Source organism: Echinops telfairi, unplaced genomic scaffold (assembly GCF_000313985.2).
Source record: "Echinops telfairi isolate 266 unplaced genomic scaffold, ASM31398v2 ScPeMD7_11;HRSCAF=52, whole genome shotgun sequence".
NCBI classification, from domain to species: Eukaryota; Metazoa; Chordata; class Mammalia; order Afrosoricida; family Tenrecidae; genus Echinops; species Echinops telfairi.
Genome location: NW_022103908.1, coordinates 36278033 through 36300405, shown reverse-complemented (window position 1 = coordinate 36300405; position 22373 = coordinate 36278033). Strand labels below are relative to the sequence as shown.

General features: G+C 43.8%; 1 protein-coding gene across 2 annotated transcripts in view; it reads left to right on the top strand.

Annotated features, from left to right (window-relative positions):
* Positions 1-22373, top strand: part of EPSTI1 (epithelial stromal interaction 1) — a 159719-nt gene that overhangs the window by 96020 nt on the left and 41326 nt on the right. Inside the window, exons 7-8 of one of the 2 annotated variants that reach the window (XM_045287142.1) lie at positions 4430-4523; positions 16650-16682. In XM_045287142.1, coding sequence (XP_045143077.1) covers positions 4430-4523; positions 16650-16682 — 127 coding nt within the window. The remainder of the gene's footprint in view (positions 1-4429; positions 4524-16649; positions 16683-22373) is intronic. The other variant, XM_045287143.1, reaches the window with a different exon arrangement.

Sequence of the window (22373 nt, the reverse complement as noted above, 5' to 3'; positions counted from 1 at the left end):
CTATATTCTTACTGTTGTTAGATGCCATTGAGTCATGACTCCCAGTGACCCTGTGTACACATAATGACCAACTCATAGTGACCCTGTGTACAGCAGGACAAAACACTGCCCGGTCCTGCACCATCCTCACTATGGTTCTTAGTTTGGACCCAATGTTGCAGCCATATTATTTAGAATGAGGCAATGGCTGTAATAAGGCTCCATGGTGGTGTGGTTGGTTACACATTGGGCTGCTAACCTCATGGTCAGTCAGCATTTTGAATCCACCACTGCTGTATTGGAGAAAGAGGAGACTTTCTGCTCTTATAAAGACTTAAGCCTTAGAAAACCTATATGGGTTACAATGAGTTGAAATCAACTTAATGGCAGTAGGTTTAATTTGCTGTAATAGATAGATCCAAAAATATATACTAGCTTATGCACTATGCAACCCCCTCCCTTACTCGTATAGCTCAAGCTCACTGCCATGGAGTCAGATAAGTCACAAGTAAATGGGTTGAGTGGAGACTCTCTTCTACTCAACTATTCAAGGATCAAACCTGATGACAGCTTTACCACGTTCAATGCATTGCTTCCAAGCTTTCCCTGGGACCTGTCTCCACTCCACTCAATTAAAAGAGAAAAAGCTATAGAAGTGCATGCTTGGGAAGTTTATAAGCTAGTCCTAGAAGGGTGTGTGTCTTACGTTCTCTCACATTTCATTGGCTAAGACCCAATCACATGACCACTGCAAGGGACATGTAGTCAAATTGTATGACCAGGAAGAAGAGGATTATGTGAATGTTGATGAACATATATTTATCAACCTCTGCCACTATTTTGCTAAGTTGAAGGGAGGTTATACTGAAGAGATCTTTTAGGATAAACCAATAGGAACTCAGCCATAAGATCAATCATGAGGGACCCTTCAGATCATAAGATGAACATGTGTAAACTCTTATCAGTCTAAGTTGTTGTTGGTTCATCATTAACTCTATAGAGAATAAAGGGAGGAGTCCTTTCTTTGTCCCTGGGCCAGAATGACAAAGCGGAAGAGCCTCCATACCCACCCCAATTGCTAGCAAGACACTGTGGTGATAAACAGCAAGACAATCTAAGGGGAAACATCACTCGTAGTCCTAGAGTCTAGGGTGCTTTGTCTAGTTTCCTTCCCCAGGAGGAAACTTGTTTTGCCTCTCAAAGGCAGCCTGTGTCTTATTTTATAAGTGATCACCATAATTACTTACAGCGATACCAATTCAGTCCTTCCAGTGTATTAAATTTCTGTTTCATACCAGATACTGGGTTAATAGTTGGGGAAAAAAATAGAAAATACAGTCAGACAACTTGGGCCTTGGCTTATTTTTTAATTTATGACTTACATAGGACTGCGACAATAACAATAATAAAATGCCATATATTAGTGGCTTTAAAGAACAGAAATTTACATTCTCACAGTTCAGGACGCTAAAGTCCAAATTCAGGATAGGGATTTAAGAGAAGGCCCCTGTTGCCAATTTCATCTTCTGGTAGCTGTCAACCCTTGGTGTTACTGGGCTTGTAGAGTGATCAGCCATGTGTGTATCTTCCTACGGTTTCTTTCTCCTATGTTTGTGTGTGACTCTTCTGGTCTTTTTTTTAAAACTCACAACTGCTGAGTTAGAACCCACCTTGCACTGCATGGCATCATTAGCATAACAAAAGAAGGACCCTATTTCCAAACAGGGTAATGCTTATATGTAGCCCATTCAAAGTCATTGTCATCGAGTTTACTCCTGCTCATGTGGACCAGGTGTGCTACAGTGTAGAAATGTTTCAGAGGGTTTTCTCAGTTGTGCTCTTTACTGAAACAGGTCCCCAGGCCTTTCTTCCATAGTACTGCTGAATGGTTTTGAACCACCCAGTTAACAGCCAAGTATAAACTCTTTATATCTCCAAGGGACCTAGACATTGATATAGGGGTTAGGATTTTAACATAGACTTTAGGACATAGGTTTCCCAAACTTATTTGGCTTGTCATCCCCTTTTCAAGGGGAAAATAATTCCTCAGCACCTACTGGCAATTAAAATCTTGTGAAGTCCAGAATTCTTAGTCTAGTTGAGTTAAGTAGTCGATATGCTATGATAAAGTATTGCTTGTGCAATAACAAACCTGTCTTGGAAGAAGTTCAGCTAGGATGCTCCTTAGAAGCAAGGGTGGAGAGACTTCATCTCCTGTATTTTGGACACATGATCAGGAGAGACCAGTTCTTAGAAAAGGACACCATGCTTGGTAAAGTAGAGGGGCAGCAAAAATGAGGAAGATACTCTACACGATGGATTGAGTGGCTGCACCAATGGGCTTAAACACAGGAATAATTGTGAAGATGGTGTAGGACTGGGAAGTGTTTATTTCTGTTGTCCGAAGGGTCGCTGTAGGTCAGAACTGAGTCAACGGTACCTAACAATAACAACATCTGCTTTTGCAGGCCCCCTGGATCATTCTAGGTCCCCAGGGGGCAGTTTCACCCCCTTTGAGAAACCTTGCTTTAGGGGAAATAGAGTTCCACTTACACAAGTGGAGTTGATCACTCAGAGAACTCTCCATTCCCAACAAGGCCCTGCTTGTATCCCTCTGGAAGTCCTGTGGCTCAACCACCAGGCTTCACTCTCATGGCATGGGTAAGGAGTGGTGATTGACACGAAGGTCACCATGGTGGCTGGCCGCCCAGCCATGTTTGCACATGGCACAGGCAGGTAAGCAGTAGCGGTCATGATGCACCGGGGGGAGTGCCTTCAGGTTCATGGCCTGAAGTTTCTTCTGGGCTTATCACACGGTGTTTCTTTCTCATTGCTTTCCCTCCAGACATGGGCTCAGCTGAGGATATTAAGAAATCTCACCCAAACTTCCAGCAACCCTCTTCCTTTCACACTTTTGACAGATGACTTCATAAAGACCCCAGCAGTGGGGCAGCTTCCAGGCTCTGCGACTTCATTAGTCTCCTTGTCTACTCTGGGCAAGATAAGCAAGCCCAGACAAATGGACTTGCTGCCTGTCTCAACCGCCAAAGTCTTCTGATGTCTGGGTTATATGCGTCGTGTAGCTTTTAGCCCTTCCCTTAACAGCTCAAGTTCCTGACCTTGTTCAAGTACTGTGCTGTCTTCTCCCTAAGTAATTATTTGAAGTGATGCTGGCATTTCGTATTTAATTTCTACTTCTTTGTTTTGATACTATTTATTTGTTTACTGGATGCCATTTATTTTTTTCCCAGGACTTTTTGTGTTGTTGTTTCTTTGGATGATTATGTCCTACAGTGCTGGATACATGGAATCTTAACATTAAGCTGAAAAGAGGAGAGAGTGAAGAGGTAGAAGGATGCAGGAGGCAGATGGGGTGCAGGCTGCAGAAGGTGGTGGTGGTGGTTATTCGGTTCCTCCTCATAGTGACCGTCTGGACCACAGAATAAGCATTGCCTGGTTGTGTGCCATCCTCCCACTGGTTGTTATGTTTAAGCCCGTGGTTGCAGCCTCTGTCAGTCCTGGGTCCATCCACCGATGCCGACTAAATCAGGCCTTGGCGAGGAAAGGTCTGGGAATCTGCCTCTGTACAGACTACAGCCCAGGAGACGTCCTGCGGCAGTGCGATGAGTCGAAGTGGTTTCACACAACGCTGACAGCATGCTTGGTGTAGATGAGAGGGGAAAGGGGGTTGATGGTTTGAAATTTTAAGGGGAAAATGAGCTTCTTATTGAAACTGAGGCCAACTCTAGGCCTGCCTTTCAAAGGTAAAAGAACATCTCAGAAATGCAGACCAAGCCAGCAGCTTCTTATTCTTTATGGAAGGAAGCCCAGCACGTCCCTTAAGGCAAATGCAAATGTGTGTGTGTGTGTGTGTGTGTGTGTGTGTGTGTGTGTGTGTCTGAAGAGAGACTCCAATTCTGCTGTCAGAATCCCCAAGATCACGGGAGCCTCGAATGATGATGAGCTGCTGGACCAGAGTGTTGATGAGTCAAAACCACATGGGAAATGAGGTCACAAGCAATCATACTCCTAGAGGTGCAGTGGGGCTTCATGTGAGACTGACATGGGGTGAGATGCTGTGGGTGAAGGTTCCACAGCTTCACGTGATGTCCGGGTGTTGAGCTGCAAATGTTCAGACAGGAAATGAGGACCCTGGATTGTGGAATCAAACGTATCTCCATATCAGTAACACAGAGTGGAAATCACAGGTTTGCGTATCACGAATGTCGAGTCCTGTTTCTCAAACTTAATCTTCCTCAAGAATGCCTCCTGGCAATACTAGCCTGAGGTCTGATTTTCTTTGAGACAATGTTCTTAACCTAATACCCTTGTGTTCTAAGTTGGACGCTTTAAGTCATCACTCAAGAAAAGTCTAGGCTATTGTCCACAGACATAATAACGATGGGTATCTTTTTAAGGAAAGCACTAACACCTATTTGTGTTCCTGTAGCAAAACTGCTGAATTCTTGAGCCAACTGGACACAGAGTTCCCCAACCGAAGCGCCTGGCCAATCGCTCCTCGGGACCCACAACCCTCAACATGGGTAAGTGGAACGCCATGCAGGGTGCTGTCTGGAAGTTTGTTCTTAAACATGGTAAAAACAGAGCTATTTGCCAGTTCTACATTTTTTAAGACAGGAAATTCAGTAACAGTGATTAGGTTAGTCAAGTTGGGCAACCATTACCTCTCTCCTTTTCGAGGTTGTCTCACCACCGAGAACAGAGAGTGAACCTGGCCCCTCTTCACTTGTAGCTTCAGTGAAAGACGATGTGGCCTTAGAGTGGCCTGTACAGAGTGTGATGTGGGACTGAAAGGCAGATGACCTGTTAGGAAACTGTGATCTCAAATATTATCTTAGCTACAAAACAATGATTATATATCTTATTTCATTGTGGGTACCTCACCTTCTGAAAAGCCCCTTGATCGCATACAATCATCCATCCCTTACATTTTTCTATCTACAGAAGTGGTATTGAGTTTCATACCATTTCTGCTCTGAAAGACCTCAGTTTGGTGAAGGAGAAACTCAGTATCATAAAGAAGTGTGGCGTGCATCGGATAGTTCCAAATCAGGAAGCATGATGGCCTGAAACTCCTCCTCCACCCCTGACAAAAACTAAACAAACAACACCTACTGCTATCGAGTTGATTCTGAACCATAGCGAGCCCTGTACAGAGGTTCTGAGGCTGGACTTCCTTACAGGAGCAGACAACCGCATCATCCTCCCACAGAGCCACCGAGGATCTCTGATCTTGGTTGGCAGGCCGTAATGCCACCAGAGCTCCTTACTGGAAAGAGAGACATCACTAGAAAGAAAAACGCAACCCTTGAAAACACAACACCAGGCTGGTTGTGTGTCTCTGTGTGAAAACACTTCTTGGCTGAGGTAGCACCTGAGCTAACGCATCTGTTTTTGAACACGTTTTATTGTGAATTAGGTGAAAGTTTGCAGTGCAGATCCTCCATTTTACAGCCAACCACTGGTGCGCATGTCCCCTCACCCGTAATCATCCCCTCAGTGGGCCCTCACTGGCAGCACTTCCTTCTGTTTCCTGTCTCCATCCCCCTATCTTTCCTAACCCTCTGAACTCTGTTCTTGGGTAAGTGACGCCTTTTCAAAAATTATTATTATAAATGGTTGATTATTCTAACAGAAGAGTAAATTCAGTCCCACACCTGAAGGATAGCTAAGGGGAATCATCATTTTAGGGGTCTCACTTATTTCTGTCTGGCCGGTAAGCCTGGTCTCTTTTATGATCTTGAGTTTGTTTCCACATTTTTCTCTATGCGACAGAAGGCAGAGCAGTTGGTAGGATAAGGTGGTAGTTATATCACTTTATGTTAACTTGATACGTAAAGTGGTAGGGGTGGTAGTCAATCTGTCAGTCAGGTCACAGCCTGATGGTGCCTCCTTGTGGGCATGGCCTCCCTCTCTCTCTGCCTTGACCTTCCTGCTTGCTGACCCTGAGAAGTGCAGGAGCCCTGGGATGCTTCTAACTGACATTGGATCCACATGAGTGCACCCATGGGCTGTGGCATCCCTGCAGTCTCTATCGCTGCACAGCGACTGAATGAGTCTGAAGAGGGAATGAAACTTCGGGACTGGAGTTGGATTGGGCTGGGATGTTTTATTGAGAGATAATTACCTCTTGATATAAAGCTCTCTCTTATACACACGTGAGCATCATTGGATTTGTTTCACTAGTCAACCTGGCCTAACATGGATGTCAAGTAACGTCTAGTTCTTCTGATTTGGGAAACTAGTGTTTGCATGGTCCATTAGGTCCATTGGTTTTACATCCCCTTTTCCCTCTTCATCTGCATAGGGGAGGCCAATAGTTACACTCACAAACTTTTAAGACCCTAGTTGCTGAGTTAAATCTTTTTAAAAAAAATCATTTTATTGGGGGCTCATACAACTCTTATCACAATCCATACATACATCCACTGTGTCAAGCACATTTGTACATTTGTTGCCATCATCATTCTCAAAACATTTTGTTTCTACTTGAGCCCTTGGTATCAGCTCATTTATTCCCCTCCCCCCCTGCTCTCCCCTCCCTCACGAACCCTTGATAATTTATAAATTATTATTATTTTCTGTCATGTCTTACACTGTCCGATGTCTCCCTTCACCCACTTTTCTGTTGTACATCCCCGAGGGAGGGGGTTATATGTAGATTCTTGTAATCGGTCCCCCCCCCCCCACATTATCCTTACCCTCCTGGTATTGCTACTCTCATTATTGGTCCTGAGGGGGTTATCTGCCCTGGATTCCCTGTGTTTCCAGGCTGAACTAAATCTTAAAAGATGCCTCACTAAGGTGAAGACATCCATTCCAGTTATCAGGAAAAAAAAATCAAAACACAAAATCAAGGTTTAAGATAAAAAGGCAAAAGGAGACATGTGTTGGAGAGCAGGAATTTTGTGGCGTTGTAGTTCATTATGCGCCATGAGCTGGAAGGCAGGAGAAATAGGCAGAGCCATTACGGGCATTTTCTCCATGGCAAGACAGCGTTTGGAGGGGCCTTTCAGTAAGACAGTGCTTCCTTGTATGGCTGTCTTTGGTGCTGCGGGACGTTTAGTATCTCCACCTCCTGACCACTAAATGCTGGTAGCACTGCCTAGATATTAAGACGTACAGAAATACCGCACACAGCCACACACTCTTCAAGAAGCGAGTTGATGGTGCCCAGGCGGAAAACCGGGGTTCCTGAAGAAATTCCTGTACCACATTGAAGAACTTGGGCATCTTTCTGTAAGTGTTGGGCAGGGCTGAGTTTAAACAGGGAGGGTTCAAGGTCATCTTGAATGTCCAGCTCAAGTCCTCCAGCCACCATGTGAAAGATGGATCTAAAGGGGCCAGAGCCCACCCACAGGCTTGTGTATTAGTCTAAGCGAGGATCATGAAGTCTTGAACTGGAAGGATGTTTGGGAGGATGGAGATGAGAGTGAAAGTCTGACTCATGCTGAGAAAGCCAAATTGACTGGGCTTGGTGGGGGTTGTTAGCAGCAATCAGGTCCACTCCAATTCACAGCTACCTCGTGCACGATGGGATGGAACAGCATGCTGTCTGCTCCGCTGCCGTCCTGTGATTGGCTGGGCATGCTGCCACTGGGAGCCAGAGGGTTTTCATTGGCTAATTTTGGGAATCCCCACTGATATCTCTACCCCATAATTGTGGGGGTAGCCACCCCCCCCCCCACTAATCACGGGTTCAGTAAGCGCAATTGCACAGTTAAGATATATAAAGAGTATAATAAAGTCATGGAGAATAATAGGGAAGAGTAAAATAAAGAAGTCAGACACATTTCATGATAGCAAGCTCATCTCAGCCCCGCTTGGTGGTCTACGTGATGCTGTGGAACGTGGTAATTGCAGGAGGGAGTGAGAAGGCGAAGGAGAGCGATTTATTGCTAACCAAGGCTTATATCTCTTTTTAGGCGTACATGCCTCCTCGTTACAGATGACATGTGTGACAGGAAGGGATTGTAACATAGGCAATACAAGCAATAGGAGGGGGATATACAATGGGCATAAGTGTAACAGGAAGGGGATAAGCTAGGGCTGTAATAGGAAGGGGAGGGAGTAGGGGTATACATGTGACAAGAAGGGCGAACCCTAGGTTTATGATGGCGGCCTAACCTTGGTCACCCTTGAATGGGCTTGACTTCCCTGGGCTCTTCTTCAGGGAAATCATCTACTACTACCCTTATCAGAAGGGAGTGGGCCCTCCTTAAGGTGGGGCAGACTATCCAGTCTGATTGCACTAGACGACTGATAACTCTTAGGGAGAATAATCTCTAACCCGCTTTCAGTGACTTCCAAGTGTAGTCATTTGCCATGTGTAGCAAGCAGCTAGGTTTGGCATCTATTTGGGGGCGACAACTTGGGAGAAATCTTTCTGTATCCCACACATAATAACGACATGCAAACCTCCAAGGTGAGTGTTGGCTGTGCATGAGCGCGTTGTCCAGGACGTGAACCTGGCTTTGCTTCATGGAAGGCAAGAATTACACAGAGTTACCACTGCTCTTGAACGGATAGCTCATTGGGGGCAAGAAAATAAATGTCATTAAAGACTATTTCAGGAATGGAGAGTAGAAAAGAAAGGATAGGTTTAATTTTTTAAAGCCTTAGCCCTTACAGGGTTTGCGCAGGTAGTAAATATTAAGTTTCCTCACTCATCGACTAGCCTTGAGCCAATTCTGACTCATTCCATTAGTTAGAAAAGCCTGATCTTTCCCCCCAGCCCTCCTTCTCACCAGTAACCTGTTTGTTCGTTGTTTTTTTTAACCAGAAAGACACTTTCCTTGGGGAAAGGTCGTTATACTGCACTTACACACCTGTACGTATCCTTCGTTTGTAGCTCCCTTGCCTGCTTCTAATGGAGTACGCCAACATTACAGTTGGGCATGTGGACTCCACAAGTTGTGTAAGACACGTTGAACTCTTATCATCTTTCCCCACTCACAGCGGGCCTCTGGGAAAGGTGCAGGCAGTGGAGGGGAGTCCTTTGCAAGTGACAGGCCTTGTCCTCTCTCTCCATGTCTTCTCCATGTGGCTGCGAGAAGGGGCAAGAGGTCAGACGTTGGACAGATAGGTTGACCAATGGGTCAATCTGTCAGGACGGTCTGGCTTTCCGTTTGGGGGCTTCCTGACTCCTTAGGATTAGAAACAACTGGCAGTACTGTTCGTGCTTGCTCAAGTTACTTTGGCTCATGCTGTTAGATCTCTCTGGAGCTAGACACACCTCGGTCCTTGGCTCTGCGTGAGAAAGAATTCATGATGAAGCCTGGTTTGTGATCCAAGTGAGTTTTATAAGAGTTAGTAGAAGTTTCAGGTTTACACAGGCACCCATAGGACTCCTCCCCAACATGCAGCCTGCCTGGGAGCTGCTTGGTGTCACGCAAAAGTGTCCCGCTTGACTCTGGGCTCCTGCCTTTTCAAGGATTCCACCAGGAGGCGTGGTGGACGACCCCTGATCGACCCCATTGGCTGAATTGAATTCACCTGGCCTAGGTGGGCCAATCCAGGTTCAGCGCCCACCCATGCCTACCCAGCAGGAAACCTGAACCTCTGAGCATGTGCGGTGCGCCACTCCTTTGTTTCCGTAGCTTGGCCCTCTGGGCATGTGTTAACGGACATTCCCCAGCCTTAAGCTAGCCTACCTAACAATTCCTTCAATTTAACAAGATCATCCTGTATTCTAATATTGTTGTCCAAAGCATAAGCAACATCTCCTGGAGCTGTGTCTCTATGGATTGATTAGTGCATTAGTCACACACTCCTCAGCGCTATTAATAGACTTGTGGAGCAGGATTGGACCCTCATGAGCTACAAGCAATAGATGTTCCCACTTTGACACCAAACTATAAATAATTTATTCATGCTCAATATCTTTAACTGACTTTAAAAAACATCCATATTAAACTCTTTTCCTTCTGCCTAATCCATATGCATAGAGCTCCTTGAAGAATGCTCTGGGTAACCACTTCTACTGCGTTCGTACAAGCAAGCATGCATTCTGTCCTTTCGTGCAGGATACCCTTTCTCTGTAGTAAGAAGGCCCCTGCAGTTTGCCTCTGCTGTGATAAATGCATAAGACATGGACATTGTATGGAACTTTGTGTATGGGGTATGATGAGCTCTACAAGGGTCTGAGATTTATAATTAAAAAAAAAATTTACTACGTAAGAAAAAATTACCAAAAAAATTAGTCTTGCCGTTTTCTTATTTAGTGGGGATTTGCCATGGTCAGTTGGGAATTTAATAAGTGCTCTCCACCTATCAGTCTCAAATGAGATGAGGTTTCTCCTCCCATAAACACGTATAGTCTTGGAAGCCCACAGGGCCAGTTCTCCCCTGCTCTGCAGGGTGGCCAGAAGTCAGAATTGACTCGATGGCAGTAAGTTTTCTAAGGAGTTTTTATCCACCCATCAATAAGACAACAAAATTATTTTAGGTGATTGCAGACAAAAAGTACATATAGTGTACTTAGACATGAATTAATAGTGTTCTTTCGGCAGTGTGTGTGTGTGTGTGTGTGCGTGTGTGCATGTGTACAGGTGGCAATACTAGCATCATTATACTGTCCTCAGCCATTATCCTTGAATATTTTCAGTCTTATACAGAATGGTTTCCAAGTTTCTGGTTTGCCTACCCCTGCTCTACTCAAACTAGCATCTACTAACAAGTATATATATATATACATACACATATACATATAGATGTCTTTATCTATCTATAGCTATATATCTCAGCAGTCTGAAATCACCAGCTCCACCGTGGGAGAAAGATGCAGTCCTGGCACGTGAATGGAGCAGTCGTACTCTTCCTTAAGGGTCTCTCTGAACCCAAACCGATTGCATGGCAAGCAGGAAGCATGGGGAGAAGTAGGAATACACAGTCACTGTACCAAAAGAACTGACCAAGCAATGCTCCACCATTGCAGGAGGTAGCCTGTGAACCAGAGGAAGTTCAGGGTGATTCCAGCTTGGACTGAATGCATTGGCAATAAACACAGTTCTAGGAATTGACAGAATACCAACGGAGATGTCTCCACACACACGCAATGTTAGATGCACTCATTTATCTATGTCAAGAAATTTGGAAGACAGCTACCTAGCCAACTGAGTGGAAGAGACCCATATTTGTGCCCATTCCAAAACAAGATGAGCCACGGGAATACGGAACTTATCAAACAATGTTATTAATATCAAACCCTAGTAAAATTCAGCTGACGATAATTTAAAAATGGCTGCAGCAGGACATTAACAGGAAACTGCCGCAAATCCTAGGGGGATTTACAAGAGGCTGTCAAACAACAGATATCATTTCTTATGTTAGATGGAATTTGGCTGAAAGCAGAAAATGCCTAAAAGATGTTTACTTGTATTTACAAGTATTGATTGTGCAAAGGCATTTGTGTGGATGATAACACATTATGGATAATATTGAGAAGAATGGGAATTCCAGAACTCTTAATTTTACCCATTAGAACTTGTACATAGACCAAGAGACAGAACAGGCAGATACTCTGTCCTTTCTAATTCTTGTGTTCATAATTATTCAATCTCTATCCTGAAAAATAATCCCCCCCAAACTGGGTGATATTGAAAAGAACATGGCATCAAGATGAAAAGAAAGCTCCTTTAACAAACCTTTAATACGCAGATGACACAACTTGGTTTATTGGGGTTGGAGAGGAATTGATGGTCTTGCTGCAGAAGCTCCAAGACGCCAGCCTTCAGTGTGGATTATAGGTCCACGTAAAGAAAGCCTAGCACGCCCCAGCTGGACCAAGAAGCAGCACCATGGAAAATGGGAAAAGATGGAAGTGGCAAGGATTTCCTTTTGCCTGGCTCCATGGAAGCAGCTGTGAAGAAATCAAATTGCATCCTGCATTGGGACAATCTGCTTCCAAGAGCTCTTTAAACTGTTAACAAGCAAAGATGACACTTGGAAGACTAATGTGTGCCTGCTCCTAGCCAGGGTCCTTTAGGGTGTTTTCAATCACCTCATGCGAATGTGAATGCTGAACAAGGAATATGGAAGATTGGGGGCATAAAGCAATGCCTTTGATCTATGGTTTGGTGAAGCATGTCCGCTATGCCACAGGCAGCTGGCAAAATAGCGGGGAGCTCCTTGGAAACAAGGCTGGTGAGAATTCGTCTCATATCCTTTGGGGGTGTTGTCAAGGAAGACCAGTGCCTGGGGAAGGACCTCATGATCGGTCGAGTAGAGGGTCATTGAAGAAGAGAAAAACAATCAGTGAAAGAGATTGACAGTGCAATGGTTATGATCACGAAGGGCGAGAATGACCCAGCAGGATTTTGTTCTGTTGTCAGTCAGATGGCTGTCGGTTGGAACTGACTAAACGAGGCCCAGCACAAATGGCAACAACAACGGGGTATGTGGATTTCCATTTCTATCCAATTGATTCTGGAAGACAGTGACCCTTTAGTGGAATGGAGCTGCCGCCCAGGGCTTCCGAGTAGGCAATGCTTCTGGGCCTTCACAGGGCTGCCGTGAGCCAGAACTGACTGGACGGCCTGGAACAACCGCACCTTGGGGACGGAGCCTGCCTTTCAGTCCTGTTGAGCTCAAACGATCAAATTTTCTGTTAGCAGCCACGCTCTGCACCGCCAGAGCTCCTGCATATATGGGTCATTTCTATGTACTTATACATATATAATGTGGTCAATATCTGTCACAAAACATTTGGGGTTTCATCATTCCTCACATGGACAGATCAGTGGCATTAGTTATGTTTAGCCTATTGTTCAACCATCTCCATTCTCCATTCAAAAGTTTTTTCAACATCCTCAGCAGAAACTCAGGGTATCGCAAATAAAGACTCCCTCTCTCCTCAAGAAGAATACTTAAATAAATACACGATCCCGGTACACCACTGCCCCAACCTCTTTAGTACTTCCCTGGAACCTCTTCAGGGACAAAGTTGAAATCCTATTGCTTAAGCACAAAGTCCTTTCTGACCTCTGGCCCTGTCTTTCTAGTCTCATCTCTCAACAACCTCCTAGGGTCTGCAGACTGGCCAGCGGCGCAGCATCATAGCGTATACAAGTGTTGAAGACTGAGAAGCTGCACCGTAATGCTCGCTAAGCATTGAGCGATGGCTCACTCTTCTCTCTAGCCATATCTTCCCATTTCCATCACCCTCAATGCTTAATAGTTTTAATATTAAGCACTTGTAAAATGGCCGCTCTTCCAATGTCAAACAAATGATGCTTAAAGGCGCTTGCCCCTTGCATCTCTCAATTCAACTCCCACCCCAATACTTTAAATCCCCTGTGTTAGTTTCCTACTGTTGCTGGAACAAATGACCATAGAGGTAAAGTCCTACTACAACACTCATCCGTCCTACAGTCCTGGGGTTAGGAAGACCACAGTGAGTCTTCAGGGGCTCATATCAAGGTGCCAACAGAGCGGTTTTATTCCACACCCCCACCCATACACACCCCAGTCTTGGAAACTCCCCAAGAGGGGCATCATGTTCCTTGCCTCTTCCAGACTGTGGAAGCAGCTCACCCTCCTTGGTTCCTGGGTCATGACTGCCTCACACCCATCTCTACTTCTGTCCTCAGCTCACCTTCTTGAATAATAAGGACTGTTTTGTGACTGTTCTATAAAATGTCATGATGCAAGTTGCCACACAAGTTTCTTTCTTGTGCCTGGTAGGTAAGTTTTTGATTCTTAGTCTACTCCTCCCTATCCCCACTCTCACCCCCACCTCTGCTCTTCTGCAGAAATATCCCTCCTAGGTTCCTCCTCTTAAATCTTGCTTTAACCTGCATCGGCTGGATTGGTAGTCTTGGGCTTGCTATAGAGCTGTTGTTCTGGGACTTCGCTCTGACACAATGGTTCTCAACTTGGTCCGCACATTGGAATCACTTCACTCACTGCCAAGGAGTCCGTTCTGACTCACAGTAACCCTGCAGGACAGGGGGGACCTGCCCCTGCGGGTTTCTGAGACTGTCACTCTTTACGGGAATGGAAAGTCTCATGTTTGTCCTGCTGGAGTCACCTAGGGAGCTTTACACTAACGTCTGGCTCTCTCCCCCAGAGATCCTGATGTACTGTGGCCTGGACACCAGGGCTTTTAAAAAGCTCCCCAGGAAATTCTAATGTGCAGCCAAGGACGAGCACCACAGCTTCAGTGTCATCTTGGGAATGGCTTTGATTGTTTTTTGTCTTGGGTCCTCTGTTTTCTGGATCTCATGTCTTCTATTTTTTAAAATTGTATTTCTGTGTTTTTCTGCAGCATGTTATGTATTAGCTTTCCCAGAGGAGATATGTGGGTCTTAAACATGCCTGGGTTCTGACACATCACAGACGTGCTACACGGAGCCGTCACACTTAGCTTGCAGTTGCACTGAATTGTATCGGAAGTAAAAAAATAATAATTATTTCCCTTCAGAATTTTGAAGGCATTCTTCTTCTGACTTTGTGTATTCGTTCCTGATAAATACAAGGAGTCTCTGTCTTTGTAGGGGGCTTTCCTCGTTTCCTACATGGAAATGTCTTCATACCTTATTTTATAGTAAAATAAAAGTTTATAGTAATGATGTGCCTTAATGCAAGGATCCTTTTTATTCATTTTCAATTGGGAAACTCAAATGTACTTCTAGAATATTTTATGGTGCTATTTTTTGTTTGATTTATTACACTTTATTTTCTCTTAATGGAATTCCTATTAACCAGATCCTTGACCTTGTAGCTGGGTTTATTGTGTAAGTTCTCTCTCTTTTTTTTTTCTTCTCTAATTTATCTTTGGAATTCCTGAGTAGCCCAAATTGCTAACACACTTGACTGCTAACTGAAATGTTGCAGGTTCAAGTCCACTCAGAGGAACTTAAAAAGAAAGGCCTAGAGTTCGACTCCTGGGCCTGAGCCTTTACCAGCCCTGTGGATCAGTGGTCTTCTGAGCTGCAGGAGGTGGCAGTAGTCTGAGTCAACATGGTAGCAACTGGTTTGTGTTCAATTTAGCTTTGATTACTTTTACAAAACCCTTTTTAGGAATATGTTTGACTCTCTTCTAAATTGCATCTTGTTCATGTGTTGTTGTTGTTTTGGTTGGGAGAGAATGATATGTTTAATGTCTACGAGATCTTCTCTTTTCTTTATTACTTTGTAAACATAGCAACCTGTTCTTGTCTCTGTAGAGAGACCCCCAGGAAACAGCGTAGGGAGCAGAAGAGCATTTCAAAGTAGGTCTTAGAGGAATCAGGATGCAGAGCCTTTCATTCTCTCCCTGGCACTTCACACTGCTGCCAGGGCCCCTGTTCTGTTTAGATTATCCAGAGAGTTTCATGGTATTGGGGGTAGGTATAGTGATAATCTCTTCCATTGACAATTTTAACCTAACAATTCTTTTCTTTTCATCCTCTATCTGGGCCATTGCTGGGTGGGCACTTGGTTAACACTTGACTCCGAATCAAGGGCTGGAGGCTGGAGTCCACCCAGAAGTGCCTTGGCAGAAAGGCCGGTGATGATTTCCAGACATAAACAGCCACTGCAAACCCTGTGGAGCGCCATTACTCTGAGGCACAACCAGTCTTTAAGGGTCAGAATGGATTCAATGCTGCCTCACTAAACAAAACCACCCAAACCGTCCCTCTGTTGTCTCCCGTGGCCGGTGCCTTTATTTGTGGGCCCTTCACATTGCCCTTTGGAAAAAGTCATCTTCTGATGGTCCTGTCTCCCCTCCCCAAGTTCTCAGATGAGATCAGGCATATTCAAGGTAGCATGCCACAGGCTCCCCAAGAATCTTCAGGCTGACCTTTTTGCCTCTAAGTCATTTACCTTTTCCCCCCCCCATCTTCTTTGTCTTCATATATTTTGGTCTGGGGTACTGTGGACATATTGTCAGGAGAGGCCAGTCCCTGGAGAAGGACATCATGTTTGGTGAAGTAGCAGGGCACTGAAAAAGAGGAAGGCTCTCTGGCAAGATGGAGTGACACAGTGGCTATGGCAATAGGCGCAAACACCAGAACCATTGTGAGGTGGCACAGGACTTGTTCTGTGCACAGAAGGTCGCTATGAGTAGTGGCACCTAATACAGCACCTCACAAGGAAATATAGGTGATAGAGTTTGAGGTTTGCTTGTTTGGTGAGGGTGCGTTTTAAGGTGAGTGGAACCGATGCATCTTTACTAAGCCATCGTGCATGAGGACTTAGTACTATTTCAGTCTTCGTCTCCTCCCTGCTTAGCATGAGTCCTATCGCTTCAAACACAACTTAGTGCCACTCACTGTAGGAAGGCGCCCTTGATTCTCTCAGTTTAATGGAAGGCCTTTCTCACTCACAAAGCCGTCATACTGTTCTGTGATTGTTAATCTTCTTCTCTGACTACCACGTTCAGTTATAAGCACTAACGGCCGCGGATCATGTCTTAACACAGTGCTGATACACAGAAGGCGTGTAGATTTTTATTGAGTGAATTCATTACAAGTGTAACTTTGGGTGCTGGGGAATAGATAAAAATAACTCTTTAGTCAAATGCCAAAAAACTTGGCATTTATATTAAATTAATATTTAATCATAGAAAAATTATTTGACTACAGTAGTTTAGAATTACGTAGATGGGATTTGTAACAAGAAAGTGGTAAAAAGTTTTCTTTTCCCAATTTTTTTTTTTTAAACAGAAACTTCCAGTCCTGGCCAAGGAGAGCACCTGGGTAAGAAATATTAGGGTGCAAGTAACTTTGAACTCTTCACACTTAAGGTGTCATATGAGTGGAAAAATCATATGGTTTTACTATTACAGGAAAACATTTTCCATGTCAACGGGCTGCTCTTGTGCAGTTCAGTGATATTAAGCACCCTCATCATGTTGCTCCACCGTGATGCTCCCATCACCTTTAACAGAAGAAGCTCGGTACCCCTAAGCAGTGGGTCCCTATTTCCTCCCTGCTCCCAACTCCATCCCTGGAAACCGCTAATGAACTCCCTCTGCAAAAGTTACACTTGCATGACTTCATTCACTCAGTAAACAGCTGTACACCTTATTTCTGTGTGTAAGCACTGGGTTAAGATACGATCCCAAGCCTTCTGTGCTTCTGATTGAGCACAAAAGACAAGTCTGTACATTTTCCTAGTCTATTTCATGTTGAGGACATGTAGTTCTTGCCCTTTTGTGTGGTGTAGCACGACACACCTCACTCACGCTCATCGTTTCAAAGTGTATCCATTTCCCAGGTTCTGTGTCCATTTTCACGGGAAACTTACATGCCCAAAGGCCATTCCTTTTCCGAGTCCAAAACCAGGACTCTGGGAAAACATTGTGTTATGCTCTAAGTGAAAATTTACATAGCAAAATTGTTTCCCCACTCCATAATTCACATACAAGTTGGACTGTGGCCTTGGTTGCAATCGAGGTGTCAGCGCGCCTTGCTATATTTCCCCCCTGGGTGTTCTATTTCCATACTTCCAGTTGCACTGCCCCCTGCTCCCCCCACCGTCTTCTCTTTTGGTTTGGGGCAGATGTTGCCCTTTGGGTTTTATATTGTTGCTTGTTCTGGCAGTGCGTTCTTCCTGGGTGCTGGTGCTGGTTTTATCATGCAACTTTTATTTGGCTGGAAGGAACTGTTTGCTTGCAGGTTAGAAGGCTTTCTCAGGACAACAGTCTTGGGGCTTGACGTAGTTAGTTTATTGTGCCAACCTGGCCGATAAACGCATGTGGGATTAATTGAAGGGCGGAGAGATTATTGGCTCAGCAAGCCTCACCTTTCAAGTTCTTGAGTCTCTTGCTTTGTGATGGTCGGACCAGGGTGCAACTGCCTTAGCCTGTTCCCTGCTTCAGCTGGCAAGGCTCACTTCCTGCAAGGAGAAGGCACATGGACCTACCCCGATGCAGCCCTGGGTGATGGAACAGCTGTGTGGAGACCCCTGCCAGTGCTGAGATGTTTACACATTCACTGACTCGGCTTTCCTCCTGCAGTCGGCATTGTTGTGTCTGCTTTGTGAGATGGGGAAGGACTTTGTGGATTGGTGTCGGAAATATGGATTAATGGGTTAATGTTGTACTTGTGGGCTTGGGCAGCACTGGATTGGGATGTTTTCTTGATGCGCACTTACCCTTTATATAAAACTCTCTCTTATACATGAGTTTCTCTAAAGTCCCCATACTGACACGGGGTTCTTTTTGTCTCTTATCAGTCTAGTAAGTGTGATCTTTCCTTTTTTTACACTCTATCCAAGACCTTCTATTATGTCCCTAGGTAGTGACAGCCAGCCACTTTGTCGGGTCTCAGGTAAGCTGTAGTTCACGTGGGCAATTAGACTTATGTTCCAAAAGGGTAGAGACAAAAAGTTGCTTTGAGGGCTGCTCACAAGTTCTTAAGACCCCATATCCTATTCAGCAAACAGGGATGTTGAACATTGTCTTTATTACTTGTATTTTGCCAATTGATGTGGTGGAGATGTATCCTGACCCACATTCTGATAAAAGAATAAGAAAGTCATACATTTAAATGGTGAGTACAGGCAGTATCTGAGTTATGAACAAGATTCATTCCTAAGTGTGCATCTTTAAGGGAAATTTGTAAATGAATGGAACAGGTATGTATGTTCTTACTTAGCCTTAATTCAGTGCAAAAAAGATTTGAAGACTTCAATTATCTGAAAGTTGTATCAAGTGAAGGCAATTGTGATGACTCGTTTGTGAGGGGTAAGAATTTGTTCAATCATTTCAAAACCTCAAAACAGAATCCACTGCCATTGAGTCCATTCCAACTCATCGTCACCTTCTAAGGCATTGTAGAACTGCTCCCTAGGGTTTCTGGGACTTTAAAAGCTCAGTGGCAGCAGATAGCATCATCTTTCCATCAGAGCAACCAGTGGGTTTCAATCTCTGCCAATGCTGAATCCATTATGCTACCAGGGATCTGTAATCACTTCAAAATGAGGACAAATTCTTGCTTGATACTTAAGGTTAAGTATCGGTTATGAAGATATGGGTGATATAGCAACGTGTGGTGAAGAACTGGTACCTGGCTATCAGAATGAATAGAATCTGGGGTTTTAAAAGCTTTTCTTAAAACAGGCAGCCGTCGAAGTGAGACTTCAGATAAGTCCACCTGGAAGAAGCACAGCAGCCTGTGTGATCCAAAGATTGTAAATAATAAAATCCAAGACCAGAGGAGGGAATTGTATTAAAGTTTAAATTCTGAGCACCCAGTTTGCAGTAAGCTATGAATGACACTGAAAGCCCCGAATCCATTTTCAGAATCCCCATGGGAATTAAGCTGCTGGTGAATCATCATCTCTGATCATTGACCAGGGATGTGAATAGTCTTGCTATCAGATAGCGTGTATTGGAAAGTGGATTTATGTAGATAATAGTTAGGTTCAAATTTAATACCCTATTGTTTGTCTCCCCTTTGGATCATTTTATATTTGTTCCTGTTTTATTATTTTCTTTGTTCTTTTAGATTGAAAATTTCTGTGTTGTTGATGAGGTGTTTTTGTGGGATAGGGACTTTCTTTATGTAAAATAGGAGAGTTCATCTATAAAGACACAGTAACTACATTAATAGTTTCGTAGGGTTAGGGTAGCAGAGTTTGGAGGGAAATGGGGAGCTAGTGATAATGAGTACAAGAATGAAGAAAATGTTCTAAAATTGATTGTGGTGATGATTAAACCATTGACTTGTATGACATGTGAATTATATGTTGAAATATTAATATGAAAGTAATATAATCTCAAAATAAACCACAATGAGGGCCATTTTACATAACATTACAGGATAAGTGCAAGTTGTCTATAAGTTGATTCACAACCCCAGGGCTGCTTGTTTTCAAATACCATTCAGGTTCTTCAGTCAAGGCAGTATATATGCTCTGAGTAGTTATTTTACTCCACCCTATGATCTCTGAGATAGAAGCTGTCTCCATTCTTTTTTCTGGAGTGCTATATGGAATATTTATGATGAATGCTAGCCTTCTCGAATATGAAAAGAGAGGACCCTAAGAGAGCATCGTCCCTTCTTTACTGACGGTGGTTCCACATGTTTAGGGTATACTTACTGTAGTTCTTGTCTTACTGTAGTCCCACAGGTTGGAGAAAGTCCTGTATGTCTGTTTCCTTCCTTATTGAATAGAATAGGATTTGGATGTATGAGGGCTTTCTTAGGCACATCTGGAGCTCCACTATTGAATGTAATTTGTGGTGTTGTAGATGGAAATTGACTCTTATTATTTGAGATGGTTGTTATAGAGACAGAAAAGGGGGCATGAATTGAAGTGCTTGAGAAAAATTAATAGTGGAAGAATAGGTAGAACAAGCCTACACATTCTCTGACGGATGACTAGTCTAAAGAACTAGGCCTGAAACAGCATGCATCCTGCTGCCATGGGGCTCTTGATAGTTTTCTGAGGGGACTTCAAAAAGTTCATGGAAAGACAGAATTGAAAGAAAATGGAATTTTCCCATGAGTCTTATGAAGCTCCTTTGTATGAGATCTATGGCATTTCCTAAGCATTCGCTTACCAGGCTGGCTTCTGCCTTAGAGAGGCTGGGGTTAAAAATCAGTGTGAGGATAGGGAGAGTGTATCACAAATAAACAGACAAAATACTTAAAACCCTATAAATTTGGGGGTATGCTGTTACTATGTAAGTCTCTAATGTGATGGGTCAGAGAGCAAAAAGGGCATCATCTTTATGAACTGCATCTTGTAAGGCTCTTCCTTGAAGTTATAATGTAGCCAGGAATGATGGTCCCTCTATTCCTGAGCTCAAGTTTCTGTGGTTACAACCACAGTTCATACACTCGTTGCCAACTGAAAGGCTGCAGGGTTGAGTCCACCCAGAGGTGCCTCCGAAGAAGCCTGACAATCTACTTCCCCCAACCAACCACTGAAGAAACCTTGTAAAGCCTAATTCTACTCTGACACACATGAAGTTGTCATGCATCAGAATTCGCTTGCTGGCAAGGGGATTTGATGTTTCTTAATACACACATATAGGTTCTTCCTCAGAAACATAAGTAAGCATCAGGTACAGGTTGCTGTTGGTTTGGGGTACTGATGCATTGTTTCTAACTCATAGTGACCCATGTGCAGTAGAACAAAAGACTAACAAGTCCTCTACCACTTTCACAATCGTGGTTATGCTTGAGCCTGTTGGTGGAGCTACGATGTCAATGCATTTCGTCGAAGAGCTGTCTCTCTTTTGCTGACCTTCTACTTCCCAAGCATGATGTTCGTCTCCAGGGACTGCTCTCTCTTGATAACGTGTCCAAAGTAGATGAGATGAAGTGTCTCTATCCTCACTTAAAAGGAACATTCTGGCTGTATTTCCTTCAAAACAGATTTGTTTGCTTTTCTAGCAGCCCGTGGTACTTTTAATATTTGTTACCAACACTATGATTCAAATACACAAGTCCTTCTTTGATCTTTCTTATTTATTATCCAGCTTACATATGCATATGAAGTCATTGAAAAAATATGATGGATTCAGTCAGACCTACCTTTGTCCTCAAAGTAACACCTTTGCACTTACACACTTACTTTTCTTTTTAAAATCGTTTTTTGGGGAGCTGTTACAGATATTATAACAGTCCATAATTCAACTAGATCAAGCATACTTGTACAATTGCTGCCGCCATCAGTTTCAAAACATTTCTTTCTTCTTGAGCTCTTTGCTGTCAACGTTTTAATGGGCTGTGTGGGTCAGATTTGATTTCTTGACTGCTGTTTCCATGAGTATTGGTTGTGGATCCAAGTTAAAAACAAAAGCAAAAACCTTGACAGCTTCCTTTTTTTTGTTTGTTTGCTTATCAGGATATTGTCTATAGATCCCAGTTGTAAGGATGGTTTATTTTCTTTACATTGAGTTAGAATTCATCCTGAAAGCTGTCGTCTTTGATCTTCATTAATAAGTGCTTCCCGACACGATCGCTGAAGACAAATATGTGCATAAGCAAATGTGGTGAAGAAAGCTGGTGGTGCCCGGCCATCAAAAGATATAGCATCTGGGGTCTTAAAGGTTTGAAGGTAAACAAACGTCCATATAGCTCAGAAGCAACAAAGCCCATATGGAAGAAGCACACCAGCCTGTGTGACCACGAGGTATTGAAGGGATCAGGTATCAGGCATCACGGAACAAAAAAATCATAAAATTGTAAATGAGGGGAATGCAGAGTGGAGACCAAAGCCCATCTGTAGGTAATGGGACACCCCTTACAGGAGGGTCGCAGGGAGGAGACAAGCCAGTCAGCGTGCAGTGTAGCTACAATGAAACATACAACTTTCCTCTAATTCATTTTTTAAAATCATTTTATTAGGGGCTCATACAACTCTTATCACAATCCATACATACATCAATTGTGTAAAGCGCATCTGTACATTCATTGCTGTCATCATTCTCA